The 13874-nt window shown below is 55.5% G+C and overlaps 1 protein-coding gene across 2 annotated transcripts; it reads right to left on the bottom strand.

Moving 5' to 3' along the window:
* Window positions 1-2182: 2182 nt before the first annotated feature.
* HAND1 (heart and neural crest derivatives expressed 1) lies at window positions 2183-5714 on the bottom strand. 2 transcript variants are annotated; one of them, XM_025435122.3, is made up of 2 exons: window positions 4791-5714; window positions 2183-3193 (listed from the first exon to the last, which is right to left on the bottom strand). In XM_025435122.3, the coding sequence occupies exons 1-2, from the start codon at window positions 5340-5342 to the stop codon at window positions 3089-3091; spliced, it is 657 nt and encodes a 218-aa protein (XP_025290907.1). In that variant the 5' UTR covers window positions 5343-5714; the 3' UTR covers window positions 2183-3088. The 2 variants fall into 2 exon arrangements, with proteins under 2 accessions (XP_025290907.1, XP_025290906.1); XM_025435121.3 differs by having other exon boundaries at window positions 2183-3190; window positions 4791-5484.
* Between the last annotated feature and the right edge of the window lie 8160 nt (window positions 5715-13874).

Below are 13874 nucleotides of genomic sequence, written 5' to 3'. Positions count from 1 at the left end.
ACCATTCCATTCCCCCTTAGATTAAAAAAAAAAAAAAAAAGTGCTATTCTCATTTCAAAATTGCTAACGCCCGGGTTTTCGCCTGGGGGGGATTGAGAGGTAGGTTTCCGACAACCTGCGTGGACCCCAGGGAGAGAACGAGGAAGCCAGGGCGGGTGTCCCAAGCCGGTCCCTGGGGGAGGGGGCGCCACCGGCAGGCCAGGGGCTGGAGCCGCGTCTGCAGGCGCCCTGCGGAGACCCCGCGCCGCGCCCGTCGGGGGCTGGGCTTCCCCAGCGGGGGGCCGGCCGCGCGCCCAGCTCTGCGCGGCTCCCCGGCTCGGCTCGCGGGTCCTCGGCCTGAGCCGCGGCTGGGCCCGAAGCGGAGGCTCCAGCACCGCCCTCGCAGGCACGGCGGCCGGCGGCACCCCTGGGGACCCGCTCTCCGCTCGCGGGCCAGGGCTCCAGGGAAGCGGACGCGGGTGCGCATTCCTCCCGTGCCTAGGATACCTCGCGGCGCTAAAAATAGGCGAGGGAGCCGGGCTCCGGGGAGAGCCAGGAGGCCATCTGTGAACTCAGCCGGAGCCCCGGGTTCGAATCCAGATAAGGTCCCCTCCGGGTCCGAGGCACCAGGATCGGCTTGCTCCGCGAGCCTCAGTTTCCCCATGCCTGCCACGGTTTCTAAGGGACTTCTCAGCTCTCGGGAAGAAAAGGAAGAAAGAAGGAGAAAAAAAGTCTTGGATTTTCCTTTTCCGCTCCTCCCCGAGGGCCTCGGGGCCTGGGGCCGGGGACTGAAGCCGGGGGAGGGGTGTGCCGGGCGGCTCATTACCGCGAGGTGTTGCCCTAGTTAAATCGCGGGCCCGTTTGATCTGGCGGCGGGTGGCGAGAGGGAAAAAAGGGAAAGGTAGGGGGGTCGGAGTGGAGAGACGCTCACACCTCCCCCACCGTTTCCTCGCACCCATAAAACACCTTTTATTAACTCCTTCGCGTCCGGAAGGGCTGGCGTGGCCGCTGGGCTCCTGCCTCGGTGTTTACAGCCAAGTCTAATGGGGCCCCATATTCACCCCGACGGCGAGGCGAGGCGCCCTGGACACGCCTGGTGCCGGCGCTGCCCGGGCCTCCTTTCTCGGCGCACGCCCATCCCGCGGAGGGCGCCCAGGGCCCGGCTCCCGGTGCGCGCGCCTCCCCCGCAGCGAGCGCGGAGCCGGCTGCAGGCCCCGCAGACCGTGCGTTCCCGCGCGCAGCCGTGGAGCTGTGCCGGGACGCGCCGGAGCGCCTCGCCGGGTGCCTAGCGCACGGCGGCGCGCAAAGCTGCCTGTCGGTGCACGGTTATTCAGGGACACGTAAACGCCGGCGTTTGCCTGCCCCACTTTAGTCTTCCACGCATCTGCGCCTTGGCATATGCACACGCTTTTATTTATCCTCACACCCAATCATGGGTGCGCTTGTGGGGGCACAGAAACCAGCTGTCCGGCACGAGTGCCCGAATTAGCAAGCACACACACTGCACCGCTTTGCACAAATCCACATGCTGTCTCACAAATATTTGTTTAGTGCTTTGTTCCTGGAAGGAAACCTAATTGTCTCAGTGTAACCACAAGCACTCACGAGCTTATTTTAGTCGAGTACAAAGTAATAGCCGCTATGATTTGTCGAGCTCTTGCCTCGCTCAGGGAGCTGTGCTAGGCAGACCCGGTGGTTGGCCCTCGCACAGCTGCGGGGCTCCGTGTGAGCTCCTGGACCATTACACACACATCTATAAGATCCCAAGAAGCTCACTTTCATGAACCTATTCCCCAGAGCATCCCCTTCTGTCGACTTGCAATGCCCTCAGATGCCATTTGCTTGTATGACAAGCCCCCTTCCCAGTAACCCCAAACCACCGCCTGCAGACACCGGTGTGCATACCATCCCACACATCAGCTGAAATGCTGACCCACATAAATCCTAGCCTGTCCTTTCTGAGCCTAATTCGTTTCCAGTTTTCCTTTCTGTGGGTTCACTGAAGTTATCCTGTCCAGCCATTATATTCTAAGAACTTTTTTCTTTGTCCCACGAATAAATCCTCCATCTGCCCCGCTTTCCTGACTTGATTTGCCATTTGGTCAGAACATTTAACAAAAGAGAAGTCAGAACAGAAGATTCTCCGCCTAGCAGAAATGATGGGGCTAGCGGATATACCCACCAAGACAACACGCAGGCTGCCTCCGATTTCAGAAAATCTTTTATTAGTCAAGAGCATAGATACTGCTTTGGCAAAGGGAGGAGGCGGTGAGTGGTCTTATAGATTTGAGGTAGAAAAAGGGTAGGGATGGGGTAATAAACACCTGAGCGCAGCAGGCATGGTAGGTAGTTTAAATACATAAAAACTTTTCAACGTAGGGAAAAGTTTTTATTTACAAAGGAAGGAGGGAAAGAAGGAAGGAAGCAAGGAAGGAAGAGAAGAAAGAAGGAAGAGAGGAAAGAAGGAAGGAAGGGAGAGGAAGAAAGAAGGAAGGAGGGAGAGAAAGTGTTTCCCTTGGAACTAAATAGGAAGTGCAGCGACAATAAAATAAAATAAAATAAAACACCACTGTTTGAAGGAAAGCAACAAAAGGCAGCCCTCCGTCTTCCTGGTTTGGTTCTCTTTCCCTGGCAAAAACTATTGATTCCTCTTATTGCATTTTCATTAGGGAAGAGAGCGCCCGGGGGTTTTGCCGCAAAACGGTCGGGGAGGACAAGAAAAGAGCCAGTAGGCATAGTGGAGAAAGCATAGGGGCTTCGAAATTCGCCCCAGAAGGGTTGGAAGGGTGCGTTTTAGCGCGCTTGAGTCCCGCAGTCCCTCTCTCCTGCATTGTGCAGCCAAGAGCCGCCCTCTCAGTTTCAGGGGTGGGGGGTGGATATATATATATTTCTCTTTCTCTTAATGTATTAAAAACAATTTCAAATGACATTGCACGTGCGATCCAAGTGTGTTGTTGCAGCTGGCGACCTGCCAGCACGCAGCAGAGGCTCTGCGGGATGCGCCCCCATAAGCCCCTGGCACCCAGAGCCTGGCCCTCGCCGCCGCCTTCCTCTCCTCCCGGGGCTCCGGGGTCGGGCAGCCGTGGCGGGTCCTCGGCGCGGCCTCGGCTCACTGGTTTAACTCCAGCGCCCAGACTTGCTGCGGCCAGCCTGTGCGCCCTTTAATCCTCTTCTCGCCTGGGCCCAGGGCAGGAGGAAAGCCTTCGTGTTGCTGCTGCCAGAGGACACACACAAGAAAAGAGGCGAGAGACAGGTTTAAATTTTTCTACTCCTATCGCCCAGGCATAGAGTTGGGGTGGGGAAAAGGTTTTGGGAGCAGTAACTGGGCGCCTTTAAATAAGTGAGCGATTTCTGTTTGCAAAATAGGCAAACAGGCTAATAAATTTGCCTTTATGCGCCAGAGTTTCTGGGGGCCGGAATGGGATGGGCAGTCTCTGGAGGTTTGGTAACCAGAATTTTCTGTGCCTGGTGAAACTGATGCGCATAGTTTGTGCTTTATGGCGCCAAAGGACGGCCGCCAGTATTGGAATGGGGAGAGTGGGAATCAACAATTTTTCCCTCTCGTGGGCCTTCTCCCCCCCACCCCCAAGTCCCACTCGCTTTCCCACCAGGATAAGCGTCTGGGCTTGGCCACTGGGTTGGGTCCCTGCTAGTGCACTAGGAGCCTCGGATGGCTAGGAAAGGAGGAACCAGTTGGCCTGGCCCACTATCCTCCTTCTTGGCTCTTAGCAAGAACCTAGCGGTGCTACTTTGAAAGAGGCGGCAACGAGCAGTTGGTGAGGATACGCCCCAAAACTCCTTGCAACCACGCGTCCCTCGGCTTGCCTCTCCTCCACCCCGGTGGCAGTTTAGAGACCCGATGCCTATCTATCTTTCCTGGTCTCCCCCGAGGAGCTTTCCCTAGATTACCACAGCCCCTGCGGGGCAAAGAAAACCTGGCGGGGCTCTCTGGTCAACTCCTAACTTGCTGCGGCGGGCCCGAACACACCAATTTAGAGAAACGAGTTCCCTAGCTTGGAAATCACCGCCCTCAGGCGTCCCAGAGCCCTTGGGCCAGCTGACCCGCCCTCCAGAAAGTGTCGCCCTCACTGGAGAGGATGGAGAAAGGTCGAGTAGGGATTGCGATCTCCAAAGCCAAAAGCAGTGGGTAAGACCCGTGCCTCTTGCTTGTCAGAGTTTACACACAAAACCAACAAGGTTGCTCTCAGAACTAGCTCGCTGGGCAGTGGAGCAGTGGGACCGGATCTGGGCTGGGAATAGAAGACCTGACTTGTTTTACCCCAGCTTCACCTCTGACTCCTTGGGTAGGTGGCCTTTAATCCCTCGTCCCACTCTGGGCCTCAGTTTCCCTATCGGTGCTAGGAAGTGGCCTAGCCTGTTCAGCAAAAACTCTTTGAAAACTGAGTCCACGTGCATAAATCCACACTAAGGCAAATTAAAGTAACAAATTTCTACTGCGTTCTTAACGTGGATTCCAGGAAAGCCCAGGAATGGATCAAGCCCCCCTTGAAATTGGGAGCAAAATATAAGATGTGTACATTTTCTCAGGTCTGCAGCTTCCAAAGGATCCTTAAAAGGGATCCTTTGAAGACTGTCTTCTTTCACAGCCTTACAGACTGTCCCACATTACAAATGAATTCAAATACGAAGCTGCCCCCGCCGCGCACACGATCCCATACTACAGCCTCAGAATTCCCCGCAGCCTCTCAAAAGCGCTCGCACAGCGATGCAGACTCCTTCCACCGTGCCCCGGGCCTGCGGGGACTCACCAAGCCGGGCCCTTAGCCGGAGCCCACGGGCCCCCGACTTACCAGCTCCCTTTTCCGCTTGCTCTCGCGGCCGCCATCCGCCTTCTTGAGTTCGGCCTTGAAGGCTTCGGGGTCGCCGGCCTGTGCGTCCTTGGCCAGCACGTCCATCAGATAGGCGATGTAGCTGGTGGCCAGGCGCAGGGTCTTGATCTTGGAGAGCTTGGTGTCGGCGGGCACGTTGGGGATGCACTCGCGCAGCTCCGCGAACGCGCTGTTAATGCTCTCCGTGCGCCTCCGCTCCTTCTTGGGTCCTGAGCCTTTCCGCCGGCCCAGGCGGCCGCCGAGCGCCTCCAGCCGCCCGGGGCTCTGGCCGGGCCTGGCGTCGGGCCCGTAGGCTGCGGTGGCCGCCGCGGCTGAGGGCGGTGGCCCGCCGGCGGGGAAGTCTGGGGCAGCGTCCGCGGGGCTCAGCAGCCAGCTCTGGAAGTAGGGCCGCTCCTGGTGACAGCGCGACGCCGGGCCGAAGAGGAAGGGTTCGTGGAGCATGGGGTGCGTTGGGTGTGGGTGGTGATGGTGGTGATGGTGGTGATGGTGTGCGTAGCTGCCCACGAGGTTCATGTTGGAGCGGCCCCTGGCCTGCGCCGCCAGCCCGGTTAGCGCCGCCCCATGCGCCCCAGACACTGCCCGGGCCACCCGTGGGCTGTGGGGCGGCGCTCTGCTGGACGCCGGCTTGGGGAGAGTGTGGGGCGAGGCTGCGGACAGGCGCGCCCGCCGGCCTCTCGCCTGTTGGGTCCCGGGCTGGGACGCCGGGGCCGCAGACCTAGTTAACCCTTCTGCGGCCTCCCCTGCAGGGTCTGGCTTATATAAGGCCACGGCTTTGATGTCAACCTCTCCCTGGAGCCAATGGCAGGGGGGCGGGGAGGAGGAAAGGGGGTGGCCGTCCCGGGTTTTAAGCTCAGCGAGCCGGCACCGCACGGCTCTAGGCCGCCTGCGGGGACAGGGAGGCGGCCCCGCCTCCGCCTCCCCACCCCCATTTCCCGGCTAAGGGGGAGGCGGGGGCTCCGTACTTGAGGCCCAGGCCTGTCAACACCCTAGACGGTGGCTGCCACCTCCTCCCTGTGGACTCAAGGAAAGGAATCCAGAATCATCCGGTGAAAAGAAGGCCTTTACCTAGAGCCCGCCCCTCGATTCTCCAGATAGGGAAACTGAGACCTGGAGAAAGAAAGTCTCTTGTTTCTAGACTGTACAGGATTCAGAATGGGAATTCTCGCCCTTCTCAGTCCTGAGCTACTACTACTCCGCTCAGCGCCTGAGCCAGAAGGCCAGAGAACCCTGCTGGAGGCAGCACAGCCCGCTAATGGTTTCCCTTAAGCACTCCCAGCCCCTAGTCATCAACCCCATCCAGCTAGGGCTGTGCAACCCCATCCAGCTAGGGCTGTGCCCCATCCCAACTCTGCCCAAGGCATCCATGCAATCCACGACTGACCAGGGGCTGGAGAAGACTTGGTGTGTGGGGGAGGAGGGGTGGAGGAAGTCAGGCTCCAAGCCCACAGGCATTTACTGATTTGTTCCGGGCTCCAGGGCCTGGGAGGCACTCTTCTCACCTCCTGGGCGCCTAATCCCATCCAAAGGCCAGATGGAGGGCCCAAAGTTTGGCTACATTGGGTCACTCCACCCAGGTCATCACTGCCTGAGAATGTCCACTTGTCTAAGGACCCCAGTGCCAAGGCTTGCACCAAGGCTCACACCAGGAGAAATCAATGTTTGGTAGTAAACACATACAAAAGGGCCGAGAACTTCCACTCGATTTGCAAGGCTGGCGCAGCCAGAGAATTACCATGCTGGTATCTCACACCCAGCAGAGCAGAGAGAGGTCCTGGCTGTGCTGGCCTCCACTCTAACCCCCTCCCAGCTAGGGCTTCTCTGGGGCTGTCTGGTTCTCTCCACAGCGGCCTTCTCCCAAGGCTCTCACGGGGACCCAGAAATCCCAGGGTGGTGGTGCCTCTCCCATTGAGGTAGCTTCGCAGCTGATGCCCTCATACCTGAGTCCCTCCATCCTCACCAACCTTTCCCAGCCAACCCCCTTCCCTAGGAGGAGCAGAGGGATTGTGCTTTTCTCTCCAAAGCGATGCCCAGTGAAGGGCAGGGTGGGGGAGGAGGAAATAAATATGTGACTGCTCTTTTTGGAGGGCAAATTCATTCCTTTGCACATTCAACATGGTTTACTGACTGCCCACTATGTGCCTGGCACACTTAGTAGTATAGAGGCAGAGGGAGGAAGGTCAACCCTCCTGGTAGGGATAGGAAAGGTGAGGCCCAGAGATGAACGATTATCCCTGGGGTTGGTAGCAAGTGGAGATGTGGTATTTCTCTCATACAAGGGAATAAATGGATGGGGGGGGGGGGACACTGCAAGACAGAAGTGGACACTTAGTCCTGAGCAGGTTGCACTTATGGGAGCTCTGCAGGGCAGTGGGCCCTAGAGGTGCGTGGCGGTGGGGGGAAGGGAGGGCCTGGTTTCCTGCCTGAGGCAGGCTGGAAACCCGCCACTCTCCCGGGCGCCTGGCGCCAGCAGCGCTGGGGTTGGGCTGAGCGCAGAGCCGGAGGCTCCCAGGGAGGGAGCTCTCGGCGCCCGGTTCAGCCCCGGCTCCACGGGGTCCCCAGCCTCCCCAGCCTGGAGGCGCTCTGGAGTGAGGGTGTGTGTAGAGAGTTGTAATTACCCTGTGCAGTGGGACCTCCGTCCTCAACACACACCCAGGGGTTGCCCTATTACTGCCGATCTACACCCACAGCATCTCACAGCAGCACTTGGGTGCTCAGGATTACACGTGTACATATATGCATGCACAGAAGTCCATCTATTCATACAGATGCCAAAAAGTATGTGTATTCTCATGGTTAACACATTTACACCCATGAGACACATTTTAATATTCATGCATTCCTAGAATTTTATACATTATCTCTCCGTCACCCACAGGGCACACATCTCGACTCAGATATGTTACAGCTATGAGCCACTCCCCACCCTATAAACAGGCATGCATAAAGATACCATCACACGGTAGAGGCACACGAATTCTACATCAGTATCGCACAGCTGCAGGGTTTTACACATAGTCTTACACCTACAGTTGTGCACCGTTTCACAAATTTATATTTTCTTATTTTCCCCACAACTGTCTCCACAGCACAAACTGGTGAAAACTCCATCATACATCTAGTGCGTTCTCAGTGTGGAAACTAACACACCCAGGCACATAGCCACAATTACCACTATGTACACACAGGTGCTCAGACATAGACATTTTCACCTTTGCACACAACACGCAGTCACACAAATTGCAAGCCCTTAGATAGTCTGACATATATTCTATCTTACGTATATAGCCACATTCACAAGTCCTGAAAATGAAGTCCAGCAATGGATGCACACTGTCACAGCACCCACATGAAGGGCAAGCACTCATACAGATCCTGGCAATTACTAGAAAAAAGTCACAGTTCCAGCACCCACCACCCACAGATCCAAATCATTCCCCCCACCTTACACAGATCACTCAGAGCCCTATGCATCCCCAAACTATCTGGCCGGGTTAGTGTGGTAGGAAATGCATTATTGATACCGTATGATGAGTCCCTTGAGGGCCCTCAGAATGCCTGGCAGCCTCTCATGGGTAAAGAGGAGGGTGCCTGTAGTCCTCTGGGTTGCCAAAAATGCTGCTCTCCTTCCTGCACCCCACCCACCATGCCACCATCCCCACCCCACCCCGGCCTGCCAAGCATTCGAGTCTTCAGCCCAGCGGCGCCCACAGTGGGAACGCAGCCATAGGGGACCCTCTGGAGTTTCGGGTTTGGCGGCCTCCAAACAGGATGGACGCCACCGAGATCGCCTGCATAGACCGCAAGGCGCCTGGGCTCCAGCGTCGGCCTTCTGGGAGACCCCAAAGTGCTTTTAACTCCAGCCTGGTGCGTTTGGAGTGCGGCGGACCTAGTGAGTACGGTCTCCCTCTCCGCCCCAGGCTACATGGTGTGCAACCCAGGACTTTGCCCGAAACTCCTGTGCGCTGAGAGATAAGACGTGTGCGTTCCTTTCCCTCTCTGAGCCTCAGTTTCCCCAATTTTAGAACAAAGGGACAGGACTGACGGTCTGGAGTTTTAATTCCCAGCTCTGGGTTGTTGCAGGGCCCCCGCCCCGGTTGTTCTCCGCGGGGACTTAGCGCTCCGCTCTGGGACCGGCTCCAGACCGAGGATACGAAGCTGGGGACTCGGAGGGGCCTCCGCGCGGGTCCACACGCCCCGGCCCCGCCTCCCTCCCGGCACCCCGCAGTGCTCACCCGGAGAGCGCCCCCCGAAGGGCTGACCCTCGCCGCGTTTTCAAAGGCGCGCTTTTCTCTCCGAAGGTGCTAGGGCGAGAACTCTTCCCCCATCTTACGGGGTCGAGAGCTCAAGCACGGAGGGTTTAGGAAGCGTAGTAAAGGGGAGCTTAAGAAAGACTGGCTGCGGATTCCGGCGCGCCTGGGTTGAGATCCGGCCTGTCACCCTTCCTTGCGTAAACCTTAGGATCCTCAGTTTCCTCTTCTGCAAACTGGGACACAGTAACACCCGCCCAGAGTGCTAGTAAAATTAACTGAAGTAATACAGGTGGAGCTCCTAGCACAATAACAGCCCACCTGGATAAACGGTGGCTCTGGTTGGGGGATTAATGCAACGGGAAAAAGAAATGGGGTTTCGGGCGTCCAAGCGACTGCATAGCCCTGGATGGGGAGGTGGGTCCAGACCACTGGTCTCTGCCTCAAGTGCTGTGTTCTGATCCAACCAAGCCTGTTCCTGACCGCACTGGGTTTTCCCTCTTTCCCCAACTACCTACCCAACAGAACCCCACTGCCATAAGGCTGGAAGCGAGGGAGACCGAGCTTTGCCAGGTGTGGGGTTATGTTGCCAGAGACCTGAATTCCTTCCCAATATCTTCCCCCCCGCACTTCATTCGCTGCATGATTCGGGGGAGTTCCGGCCCCCTCCGGGACTCAGTTCCCCATCTGTACAGTGGCCTGGCTGTACTCAGACGCTCTGCAGTGACTTCGGCCTGGGCCTTGGGGTTGGGGTCCTTCTGCTCCTGCCCCACTCGTCCCCTCACTCCCACCCCCCCACCCCCGGGGCTGGAAGGCCTGAGAGCCCGCGCCTCGGCGCCTACCGCAAAATCTTCGCCCGCCGCGTCCCGTGACCTTGACGCCACCGGCAATCCCCGCACCGGACCCCTTATCTAAATAGGGCCGTAAATCAAGGACCTGTCAGGGCCCGGGTAATTACAGGAACTCCATAAAAAGGACCCGGCCGGCCGCCTGTTTATATTAGCGCGGTGTAAAATATTCTCGCTGTCTTGGGGAATCGCGTCGCGCGGTAACGCGCCATAAATCAGCCCGCGGGCCATTTACCCCGCAGCTTGAGCGCGCAAATCCCTTAAACATTTCTGTGCGGCATCTAAAGAGTGCCTAGGACTTTCCAACCTGGCCCCACCCGCTCCCCGGGGCCCGGGGGACGGTCAGGGCACGGGAGAGAGAAAACGGGTCGATTTATCCTATAGGCTAGTGGGGTGAGAAGCCTCCTTGACTTCGCCGGCAGGGGCGAGTCTCCCGAGAGATCCCATAGTGTTAGGACGAGCGAGCGGGGAAGCCGGCCCAGAGAGGGAAAGCAGCTTCCCTAAGGGCAAACAGCCAGAGTGGCAGAGGCGCAGCAGCTCGAGGCCAGAACTCTAGGGGAGGCGGGCATTGATGGCAGCCTGCGTCTCCCCTATTTCTCCCCTTCCCTGGGATGAGGAGTGGAGAGAGGCCAAGCCACAAGAGCTGATACTCCACTCTCTCTACCTTTTAGCTTCGGGGATCCCCGAGCTTCCTGCAACTGCGCACAGCATTGTGTGTGAATGTTCTTGTGCAACAGGGCCTGTGCTTCCTAGTGTAGTCTCCTTGTTTTACAGGTGGCAAAACAAAGGCCAGAGGATGGGGTGCACAGCTAGAAATAGAAGACCCTCGCGAATCCATTTCAGTTCACCTCCCCAACATTCTTTCCTAAAGAAAAACTAAGAGAAAGAGAGCGAGAGAAAGAAGGCAGGAGAGAGAGTGCTGGGTTGGGGGTGGGGGGGCCAGGGGATGAGGGGGAGCCAGAGGACAACCCAGTCCATCTTTACTTTTGTAACAGCCTCAAAAATACTAAATCTATTTAAGGTAAACCTGATGCGGCCATTGTCTAATGAGTAACATAAATCAAGCTTATGGAAAAAGAATATTAAATTTTCCGTGTCTTCCCTCGGGGCTGGGACCTGAGGAGTCGGGGAGAACTAAACATCTTCCTCCCCCATTCCCTTTCCCTTCCGAAGTCCTAAATGACAACGTGTTTACACAAGTTTTTATGTCGTCTGAGCTTAGTCCCGGCTCCGTTTCCTCCTCTGTGTATTTTCCGCGCAGAGAGATGTCTGCTTTAGGACGCGTTCAACCTAAACAGAACCCCGTCTGATTGGAAAATGTATTTATTTGAAAAATCGTAACTCACAGTTTTGGTGAAATCGGCCCCCAAATTTATGGGATCGTTTGGGGCGCGCGGTGATCGTAAATTTAAAAGCACCGACACACCCCCTCCATCCCCCTGCCGCCTCCCGCAGCAGCTCCAGCCTGTGTTCACCTGGACACAGGCCGGCTCCGCTGGGGTCCACTCTGGGCTCTCCTCCGCCCTGGGGCTCCAACCCCTCGCCTGGTCAGGGGCGCCTTACAGGCAGGTGGATTTCATTGTGGTTCCTTTCCACCCAGTCCCATTGCTTTTGGAGCAATTTAATTTTGTTTGGCCTCACAGAGATCAGTTTCAGGTGGTCAGTTAACCGGGTCCTGTTGTGCACTTCTGTTTTGGGCATATCGGGTTTTTCCTTAAGTGCTGGCTGGTTAGTTTCATCGTGCTGGGTTGCAGGTCGCTTGCCTGGACCCCAACCAACTGATCAATTCTGTGCCAAGCCCTTCTATGACCAGAGGTTTATCTCTGGTCAGTGTCATGAAGGTCAGTTTCACCGCCTGAATGTTGCTTTCCAGGTCAGAGAAATTTTTTCTTTTTTTCAATCCAATGTAAATGACTTGGGAGGAGGGAATCAATCCACTCCACCTTCTTTTGGATCCTGCAGCTAGTCTACCCTGGCTCAGGACTGGGAAAAGGTTGGAGCTGGGACCATGTCCCCAAGGACTGATGCCACCAGCCCCATAGGCTGGGAAGTCCTGTAATCCAATCAGAGCTCAGATGCACAGGGCCTTCATGAGCAAGTCTGCTTTTTCGAGAAATGCAAGGCTGAGCCATGTCTCTCTGTCTTTTGTCTTTCTTTCTAGGGATCATGCACTTCTCTGCCAGCGTCCCCACCCCACAGAACGGGGGCAAGCTCTCAGCTCTAAGTTTGTTTGTCTAAGCACAGCTATCGCAGAGAGAGGAGTTTGGGGATTTACTCCAAACTTTGTGCGCACTGGAGCAATGCAGCTCTGCGCAAGAATGGTGGCAAGGTAGTGCGGGAATCTGAGGTTATTCAGTAACTCTTGCCAACCTATGGATCCCACCGCAAGCCTGAATCCTCAGCCACAACCTGGCAGGAGTGATCTATACTCAGTAGCATTTAGTTTAAAGAAATAAAATTGATTTCAGCAGAAAAAACCCAGTCAGGTCAACCTAGTCTGTTCTGGAAGATGAAGAACTGGTGGGAGATAGAATGGGTAGAAACGGTTAGGGGACAAGGAGTTGCTCTTCTATTGCCCAGCCTTAAAATTTGGGACTGAGGGTACAAGAGGGGCGTCTCCTCCTTCCTTGGGTCTCAGTTCTCCCAACCTAAAATGGAATGGGTCATGGGATCCATACTTCCTCCAGCTGCGGAGAGGATTGGGGCAAGATACTGACTTCTAAAGTTGCCAGGAGGCCAAAGTATTAATCTTGAGAAATCTGTGCTTGTCTGATGGAGAAGTCCACAGGAACCCAAACATTTGAGCAACTGGGTTGGGAGGGATGGATCAATGGCTGGCTACACTTACCGGTGAATATTCTGGCTTCCTCAACTCTTGCCTTCTTCAGATAGGCATTCGGAAACTGAGTCTATGGGCAAGAAACTGCATCATTATTAGTCTTATTATTTTAAAAGGGGCCAGGCTACATCCGTCATCTTTCACATAATGGTCAATTGTAAACACACTTTAAGAGAGAAACACAAAAAAGGGATTTAATGTTGACACTGGGAAAATGCTTAGCTCTGGCGTTGCTGGGGAATTGGCAGGCTCTCCTGTCCTTTGGGAGAGAAGTTAAGTGCTTAGTGTTTTTTTGCTTTTTCCATTGAATTTTTAAATCTCTCAGGGGTCTTCTTTGTCTTTAGTTTAACCAGAGAAGTCCTTACTGAAAAAGTCAGAGGCTGATAAAAGGGTCTTGGCTTCGGGTAGGAGAAGGGGTGGGCAGGAACACAGCACCTCACCCAGTGCCTGAGTCTTTCTGCCCAATGGCTCCCCTCGCTGCAGCAGAACGTGGTGATAGAGCGGGGAGCTGAGCAGACAAGTGAATGGTGTGAAAAGCAGAAATCAGAAAAAAAGGCATACCTGGCGACTGGAGAAAGGGGAAGCGCATTCATTTTGAAGTGTGAAAGCCAGCTCCCTTCCAGAAAGCCGATTTCAACCACCTCTTCCCAGTGTGAACATCACTCCCTGGCCACACGAACAACCCCAAACACCCCGTCACCTCACCTACACACACCACCTGGCACAAGATTGTCCCTGTTATCTTCCCAACACCACTCGGAGCGTGGAGCCAAGAACAAGACGTCACAGTGGAACTCACCCCCCAAACTCAAACCGACTGATGGTAGTTATTAAATTCATTTTTGTCCATGCAAGCAAGGCCCTCTGAAAGTCTATTTTAAAAAGAACGGCAAAGGTGGCAGGGAAAGAGAGAACAGAAAGGAAAGCCTGGAAACCAGAGCAGAAATTAATTTAATTACCTCCTCTCCCCTGCCATAAATTCCACAGAGGAAATCAAATCTTTCTGTGCATGTGTATAAAAACCAATCAGTCTATTGAGCTCGCCAAAACCCATTATGTCTCGAACTGGGTATCCTAATTGAATGAATCTGACTGTACCAGGCAACCAGGA

This window comes from Canis lupus, chromosome 4, assembly GCF_003254725.2.
Source record: "Canis lupus dingo isolate Sandy chromosome 4, ASM325472v2, whole genome shotgun sequence".
Lineage (NCBI taxonomy): Eukaryota > Metazoa > Chordata > Mammalia > Carnivora > Canidae > Canis > Canis lupus.
Note: the sequence above shows the minus strand (reverse complement) of the source record. Positions and strands in the feature narration are given on the sequence as shown.